Here is a 9,386-nt window from a genome sequence, read left to right as displayed (position 1 = left end):
CCATGCTTTTCAAGGGCTGGCCAAACCACTACTCCCTCCGTCATGCAATGTATGGCTCTTTTTGGAATTCCCACTTTTAAGAGAAAAAAATTGATGTACAATTGATGAGCTAACTTTTCAATTTTACCCTTGTGTAATTTCAACACTATTTGAATTTTTTCAAATTTGGGCTGTATACCAAAAAGTTTTGGCGCTAATTGTGGCTCCCAAATTGAAATTGAAAATTGAATTGAGTCAATTTTTACCTCTTGATAGGGCTGACAACTACCCACTATAAATTCAATTTCCTTCTCAAAGTGTCTCTCTCTCTCTCACCACTTCCCTGTTCCCACTTCCCACGTTTCTCTCCTTCTATCTTTTCCTTAATTTTCTGCTCCAATCACAAGTATTCCCCTTCTCCAAGCATAATCTATTCCTAAAATTTAGCCCATTCTCTCTCCAATTGCCATCTCTCTCTCTCTCTCTCTCTCTCTCTCTCTCTCTCTCTCTCTCTCTCTCTCTCTCTCTCTCTCTCTCTCTCTCTCTCTCTGTTTGTCTAGTTTTTTCTACTAGGGAAATTTCCTACTCTAAATACTCCACTTTTCTCCTCCAAAATCGATCATGAATCATGCACTTGAAATTGCCTCTCTTCATTCAAGAACAAAAAGAAATCCAACCAATCAACAAAGAGAAGCAATTTTTGCAGCTGTGTTGCTGCAAAGTGTGAATGGAAAATTAAAGAGAAGTTCTGTAAGAGAGGTTGCTGAATTGTTCTCGACTAGTATCAACACAATGCGCCGAATTTGGAATCGAGGGATGGCTTGTATTACTAATGGAGTGATGGTCAATGTTTACAGCAAAATGCCTTCATGCGGTCGCAAACGAGTACCAATCGACTTCACCAAAATAAGGGATATTGATCGCGCCCGTCGAACAAACATCCTATCATTGGCAGCGGCAATGAAAGTCCCAAAAACAACCATTCACAGGTGAATTAAAGAAGGTAAAATTCGGTCTCATTCCAACGCATTGAAACCATATTTATCGGAGCAAGCTAAGAAGGCAAGACTCCAGTTTTGCCTTTCAATGCTCGAGCCCAGTGATGATGAAAATCAGCCAAGAAAATTCAAGAGTATGTACAACTATGTTCACATTGATGAAAAATGGTTCTACATGACAAAAGAAGCGGAGAGGTATTATCTACTCCCGGAAGAAGAAGAACCTCACCGCACTTGCAAACGTAAAAGGTTCATCCCAAAGGTCATGTTCTTGGCCGCGGTAGCTCGGCCTTGATTTGATGCTAACCAAAATGAGGAATTCTCTGGTAAGATTGGTATTTTTCCTTTTGTATTCAAAGAACCAGCCCGACGATCCAGTAAAAATCACCCTGCGGGTATATTGGAGACAAAGGCAATAATATCGGTAACCAAAGATATTATTCGCTCTTGCATGATTAATCAAGTTTTGCCTGCAATCCACTCTAAATGGCCACATTCTAGTGCACATGAAACCATATTTATTCAACAAGACAATGCAAAGCCACATATCCAACCATTCGATCTTCAATTTGTTGAAGTGGCAACGAAATATGGATTTGATATCTGTTTATCGAATCAACCTCCAAGTAGTCCGAACATGAATGTTTTGGATCTTGGTTATTTTAGAGCAATTCAATCATTGCAACATCAAGAGGCGCCTAAGACAGTTGATGCGCTTGTCAATGCGGTGGAAAAATCTTTTGAAGAATTGTCGACGGATAGTCTTAATCGTGTGTTCGTATCATTGCAAGCGTGTATGGTTGAAGTGATGAAAGTTCACGGGGGAAACAATTAAAAGTTGCCTCACATTAAAAAAAACCAATTGATTCGAAGTGCGATGCTTCCTTCTCAACTCAAATGTGAAAGCGGTATCATGGAGAGTGCATTGGCTCATTTACAGAGTTTAAATCAAGGTACTCCATGTTTCTTTTTTCTTCTTTTTGTTTAGTGTTACATTCTGTTCATTCTCATTTTCTTCAATTTTTTTCTTTTCTTTCTTTTATGCATTGGTGATGCTTTCTCCCGGTTTTTTTTCCAGGTTAACTCTAGAAGAAGTTGCTGAATTTTTGTGGCCAAGTTCTTCAATCAACTATGGTGTTTTTTTGTAAAGTCAAGTTGAAGTGAAGCATTTCCAGTTTTTTTTTGTTATTGAAAAGAAAGAACATGGAGTTTTTGTTGTCCAAGTTTTTCAATCCAGTTGTTAATTTCAATTGTAAATGTTGAACGGGCCGTATGTAAATTGGTAGTGCATGGGTAATGAAAAGTGTACTTTTGTTTCTTTGAATAGATTGTTGTTTAGTGTGCAAAAGAAAATGGTTTAGTGTGCAAAAGAAAATGGGTAAAATGGGAAGTTCACCTAATTTTGCTATTGACTTTTCAAACTAGCCAAATATTACGGGACAAGGAAAAGCACAAAAGTGCCAAACATTGCGGGACGAAAGGAGTACAATTTATGGGCCAAACATTGCGGGACGAAGGGAGTACAATTTATGGTCTACAATGCTTACCAAACAGGGCCCGAGAAGTTGCCTCCTTTCATGGAGTTATTAAAAAAAAAATCCTATTAGGCAAAATACTATGCATTTAAGGGGCTGGCCGAACCACTACAATTATGGACTATCCTGTTCCGCTTTCTTTCTAAATTTTTTTAAAAATATATATAATTTTAAGTTCAAATATAATAAAAATGAAAAATAATTTTTTAAAATTTTTTACACCCTTTAAAAGATCTCAATGAGATATATGAACACAAGATCCATATTAATAAAAAAATTATTTACATAAATACATAATTTTTAAACTTAAAATTACTTTCACTTTCTATAAGTTCGTTTTTTTTAGAAGGGAAAATTACCCACAGGCGGTGTGGACCGGAAAATATCACCAGTTTCATGGTCTGAAGTTTCCAAATTATCAAGACATGGCACCTGGAACCAATATTACCAATACATGGTATGAGGTATTAAGCATGATGTGAGTGGACAAATTTGCCCTTTGATTAAAAAACGACACCGTTCCCTTCCCGTTCGTCCCAATCTTTCCCTTTTTCCTTCTCTCTTCTTTCCCTCTTTTCCATTCTCCTGACATACGAAGCAGTCTAGGGTTTGGTCCGGCGGAAATTCATCTGTGCTCCCTAGCCTCTCAAGACTTCTCCCTACTCTCTCCCATTCAACAGCCGACGTGGTTCCCCAACTCCCTCCTTCGCCTCCGTTTGAATCGTCTACTCTGGAGACGCTACCTTCAATCGTCCAAGCTTTGAACATTGCCATTGCCATCGCCAGTTCATTAGGTTAGTTTACTCGATCTGTAGTGAGATGTGTGTGTTTTTCGGTGTATGTAGTTGTGTTATTGGGTTTTGTGTTGCAAAGTTTACTTGATCTGTAGTGAGAATCTTGTGATTGAATTTGGAAGTGTTGTATGCAAACCAAAGTAGAAAAAATTGCATTCATAACTTTGATTGAATTTAAGTAGTTTCTCTTTATGTAGTTGCAGGTTTGAATCCCACGGAAGCCCAAACATTCCTAACTTTGAAGCCATTGGGGAATTTGTCCGGCCATTAACTGTAGGAGCCCAAAATTAATTAGTTGGGTTGCGCACAAATGAACCCAAAAACCTGGTTATAAAAAAAGAAAAGAAAATGATTAATGTCATGTTTAGGACACGAAATATCTCCCACTAGGATATTTCAACTTCTTTGAGAGGAGTTTTGGGAAAATCTTAAGGCAGAGAACAACATTAAGTAGGTCACAAAATGTTAAAACGTCGCTGTTAAGCAGCGATATTAAATGGACCTCAAATGTATACTTCTTAAAAGATTCATTTTTCTAGAAAATAAAATTACAAGGAAAAAATAAAAACTTTTTTGATGAACTGTTTATATAGTATGATGATGTTTTCTCAAACAAACTTGGTACAACCGCTAGTCCAAAACAAACCGTCCTGATCATGGCTTGTAGGCTTCGATATTTACATAACTACCTAAAGAATACAAAGTAAACAAAAAATATGATGGCACGCTTTGCTACATTCTATTTGTTTTATGTTTACCTCCATTTAAAAAAATCTCAAACCTATATATGATGGCACCCATAAAGTGTCTTCTTTTTTACATAAGGCCACAAGTGCCTCATCATAGTAGCATTATTCCAAATAGTAAGAGACTTTAACCCCAGTCCACCTTAAGCTTTTGGGGTGCACACTGCCAACTATTTGACTTTGGCTCCTGCTCTTTTGAGATTAATACCATACCACAGAAAATTCTTAAGGATAGCCTCAATCTCTCTCAAAATCTTCTTTGGTAAAATAAACAAGGAACACCAAAAAGTTTGCATGTTGAATAAGACTGGTTGAATGAGGAGAGCCCTACCACCTAAAGACAACATTCTATTAGACCAACTATTAATTCTTTGTTGTGTTTGTTCCTTCAACTGCACACAGTCCTCATATTTGAGTTTAGTTGAAATGAGAGGCACTCCTAGGTAGCATCTAAAGAATAGCAGTTTTAGTTGTACCATTGACACCAGAAAAGAAGACTTCGCTCTTCTGTAAATTAGGCTCCAATCCTGAGGAATAGTAAAATTAATCCAAAGCCTCTTTAAGAACCCTTACTGAAGGATAATCTGCTCCAGCTAAGATGAACAGATCATGAGCAAAAGCAAGGTAAGAAATGGAGAGATTGGCACATCTAAGATGGTAGGTGAACTGGCTCTGAGCAATTCTTCTCTAAAGAATAGAATAAAGCCCTTTCATTACCATGACGAAGAGATATGGGAAAATTGGGTCGTCTTGTCTCTGCCCCTTTCTCCTTTAAAGAACCCTACCAACTCACCATTTATTACCATTGAATACATAGCAAAAGTAATGCATTGCTTGACCCAAAAGATAAACTGAGCAGAAAACTTGAAGGTTAGGAAAGAAGACAAACAGGCGAGATGGTAGGCAAGACAATAAAAAATGAAAAAAAATGAAAAGAAAAATTGAGATTCTTGCCTACTGAATATTTAGCTTGTCCCAATAAAAAAACTGAAAAGAAAAAGATGGCTTTTGACTTAGACCTATTATGTCTTCTCTCAACATTTCTTACATCCGTGATACATTGTTTGCATCATTTACATCGCACGGTATATCTGTTTTGGAAACATTTGTTGTATGAAATATTTTCTGCAAGTGTTATTTTTAATATATCTTCATCTGATACTTATGACCTTTTTAAATAATACTCCACTAATCCCTAATACATTGCCTTTCCTCATTTATATTGACCAGTTTGTATTATGTTGTTTATCTTTTAGAAGCAATCATGGCAAAAGCTACAAGTTATTTTAAGATTTATGCATAGTTATTTGATTTTATCTTCTATCTAATTCAAGTGTTAAGGGCTCTTGGCCCATTTGAGTTCAATTGTTTCAACAAAAGCAAGCTCAAAAAGGCAACTAAGTGAATCTTGCAAAAATTTAGGCCTTTTGAGCATAATTTCAGCTTTTCATGTTGGAAAAACACATCAGCTGCAAATCCTGAAGAAGTTTTATCGAATACCCTTCCTATTCGAACATTTAGCTAGAAAAGTTCAATTAGGTTGCAATTTGGACGTCCAAGAATTTGAAGAGCTTCTTCAATTTGGATGTGCATTACTGCAAAAATCCAGTCTGCATAGGGGGCTTGAACTGAAGCAGATTACGAATGTTGCATATTACTATCGTACTAATGTTTGAACAGGGCGTTTAGTGTTACTGCTATTGTCTGAAAGATAATTTGTTATTCTTCTACTCCATTGTCCTTATGAGATGCACTAGCACTGAGGTTGATATATGGCTCCTCTCTTGTTATGTTCACATGCCCCTTCATGAATTGAATGATGTCCAAGTCTCTCAATTTTAATATCCAATTGTTGAAGCTTTCGGCAATATTCGTATACAATTTGTTCCACCTCCGGTACGGAAAAAAGGCATTTGACCAGTGTTGTGGGCCATTGTCTTCAACCCACTTTGCCAACTCAGGTGACACACCGAATAATTTTGTCATGTACACCCCATAGAGTCGATGATCTCTTGCATACGCAATTTTTGTGAAAAGGTCCAATGCGGTACTCTTTGGGTTCCCCTTCAATCCTTTCCCGGTGGCAAACTTACTAAAATTCTCCTTCACGTGGCGAACACACCATGCGTTAAATTCCTCGCCAAACACCTCTTTCACTGCCCTTAACAACGAATTGTTGCAGTCGGTGACTAACACAATTGCTTTATCTCCAATAGTTTCCTTCAAATTCTGCATGAACCATAGCCAATCCTCATAATTCTCAGATGATACAACAACATATGCAACGGGGAACAACTGATCATTCACATCATACGCGACTGCAGACAAGCAACTACCTCGATAAGGACCAGTCAAGAAACAGGCATCGATAAACAACATGGGTCGACATCCCGACAAGAACCCCGTAATGCTACAACCATAAGCGACAAAAAGTTGACTGAACTTGCCATCCATGTTCGAAGTCCAAACTACCCTTGTGTTTGGAATCGATTGTATAAGTCGTTCACACATCCACGGCACTAAGTGATACGTCATCGAAATTGGCCCACTTATCAATTTACGGGCGCGTTCCTTAGTCCTCCATCCCTGCGAGTAAGTTAGGGGACTATGGAACGCTAACTCAAAGTCGTTGCATGTGCTCCTTGGGACGTGCTTGGGTTGCACAAGTAGTTTGTTCTTGAAAATCATACCCATCTCTTTTGCCCGAATCCTTGGTTTGAAAGAAGCCGTGTCGTGTGCAGTGTGCAAATGTTCGTTGTTCAGCTTGATCACTCTAATTAGTTCAGACTTGCCTTGCGATCTAGCCATGAGCTTTCATGGACAACCATCAATGACGCATACCAACCTATAATATGAACGACTATTGTCCAAATACTTGAATGTGAACTTGTTCAATGCAGAAAATAGAATAATAGCCTTCTTAAAGAGGCTGGGGTTGTCAAACAGTTGGCCGTCCCCAGTTAGGATGTCTTCACCTCGTTGTTGGGAGTATGGCACCAAACCATTTCGTGGCAAACAGTCAGGCTACCTTCACTACGCGAACAAGTTCCTCCACCAGCGGTGGAGGGGCTGCTACTTAACAAGTTCAACTCCCTACAGAAGGAAAGCAAAGAAAACACGTAAATGAAAGACAAAAATACACATGTGAAAATCTTACTATTTCTCTCTATATACTTATGAAATTTGTAGCTTATATACCTGCTGCTTATGTTGCAAGGCAAATGGTTAATAGTCTCTTCTTGTACATAAATGTCAACCTCATCATCATTTAAATGGAACAACATAGCAACACCATCTTCATCCCTAATACGTAAATGCTTTGACTTGTCCCTAGAAGTAATATAAAATAAAGTCTTCCCGTCGTGGCTAATATCCATACGGGAGCAAACTTGTTTAACTAACTCGTCAAATGATATGCCATCTTCGATGACTGTAGCTTTAGAAACACTACCCGAATATTTTCCTAACACACCATTCGCATTCACCATGCGCTCACCATCGGAATAACAAAAGCACATCAACTTCTTTTGAGGAGTCGTCGACATGGCTGCACAACCATATTCCGGTTTCATTATATAACTACAACACAATTGATAATCAATGAAATGATACAAGGTTATTTGTGGACGGAATGTTAATTTGACAAAAATTGCGTACTTAATACATAAATTCAGTATTAGTTAGTGTTTCTTTGAAGACAAAGACCGAGTCCATATTGCTAAAAGACTACACTCTATGTCTGTGTGGACCACATATTTATTGTATAACGAGCACGTCAACTCTAGCAAATCCGGTAGGGTTTGACACAGTTGAATTACAACAAATGAAACCAATAAATTAGCCTTGTGTTGTACTAGATGTTCACATACATGAACATCAGACATAAACCATGTAAGAAGTGAGCAACTGATTACTCCTAGTCTTTAATACTACATAGACCACTGACAAACAAATTCTGTTTACAGTTAATATATCAAAATGAGGTTGTCTATTTCCCCACATGTAAAAAATGCAGAAATTTGTAGCACAAGTTATTGAAGTAATTGAGCTTGATGGCATCAAAGGTTCTTTTGTTGGAATTCCAGGGCAAAGTGGTCTTTCAACTAACTAGTGCAAGAGATTAACAAATGTTGTGGAGCTTGTTTTCAATCCCTCCATAATGTTCATGGATGAGGCTACATCAGGTTTACATGCTGAAGCATCGGCAATAGTCATGGGCACAGTGACGAATATAGTTGCTCTAGGAAGGACAATGGTTTGCACTATTCATTAACCAAGCATTTTATATTTTCGACGCCTTTGATGAGATAAGATACGGATCCAACAAAGCAAATTTAAGGCTATGTAGCTTCCAAAACCGAAAACCTATGATTAACATATTACAGTTCACAAACATTCCCTCCCATAAACCAAACACTGTCTCTTGTTATTTGAGCTGATTATAGAACAGGGCATAATGCATCCAAGTGCCTATAGTCAATGACAGAGAACCAGGAGGATTCAATCATAGTAATACGTATGCCAACCACAATTAGTCAACCCAACTCAACAACATACTGAACATGTATACATCGTGTGCTTTTCCCCTACGCGATACGATTAAAATTTTCTTGTTGAGCTCATGGTACAACTTCCTCATGATTTCAACACCAAAAAAAACCTAATCATTTTCTGGTTTGGTTACATGAGAGCCACAACACTGCTCGCCTATCTATAGATATTGAATTTGTTAGAACACTACTTATAAGATACTTTCTCACTACATTAACCAACATTTAGCAGACCCCAAAGGGTTGGGACGTAATGCTTGGTTCGATTTGGTAATTAACTAACATTCTGATACTATTGAGACCAGGCTTCTTGCATGATCAAACTAAATAAAGTTTCTTTCATTTCACTAGCTGGTCCTCAGCTAAACTACACTGGTGTAAAAGTTACCATTTGTGAGCTCTAGTTGACCAATATTATGACTTGTACTATTACTTGGATGGTACAAGATACAAGGTTTTATCTAAACAATAATATTGAATGCAAAGTGCAAACGATTCTAATGAAAAGGAGAGGACAAATATAAATGCCAACAGAAACATATATATATATACTCCCTCCGTCCCTAATTAACTGTCCACGTTACTATTCCGGACATTTTAAAAAATTATTTATATCTTCCAAAGTATAATATTTTTTATATGCAATATGGATCTTGTTTGATAGATTTCGATTGATTCTATTAGACAAAATTTTGAAAATTATGAAAAATAGTATAAATTAAAAGATATAACTCATTTTAAAAAATTTGGAAAAAGTGAAAGTGGACAGTTAATTAGGGACGGA

General features: G+C 37.4%; 1 protein-coding gene across 1 annotated transcript; it reads left to right on the top strand.

Moving 5' to 3' along the window:
- The first annotated feature begins 600 nt into the window (after positions 1-600).
- LOC131323836 (uncharacterized) lies at positions 601-1,812 on the top strand. Its single transcript, XM_058355674.1, has 3 exons — positions 601-968; positions 1,080-1,219; positions 1,337-1,812. Exons 1-3 carry the CDS (start codon positions 601-603, stop codon positions 1,810-1,812), a joined length of 984 nt encoding a protein of 327 aa, XP_058211657.1.
- Positions 1,813-9,386: the final 7,574 nt, after the last annotated feature.

This window comes from Rhododendron vialii, chromosome 4a, assembly GCF_030253575.1.
Source record: "Rhododendron vialii isolate Sample 1 chromosome 4a, ASM3025357v1".
NCBI classification, from domain to species: Eukaryota; Viridiplantae; Streptophyta; class Magnoliopsida; order Ericales; family Ericaceae; genus Rhododendron; species Rhododendron vialii.
The sequence above is the reverse complement of the archived record's forward strand: the minus strand, read 5'-3'. Positions and strand labels throughout refer to the sequence as shown.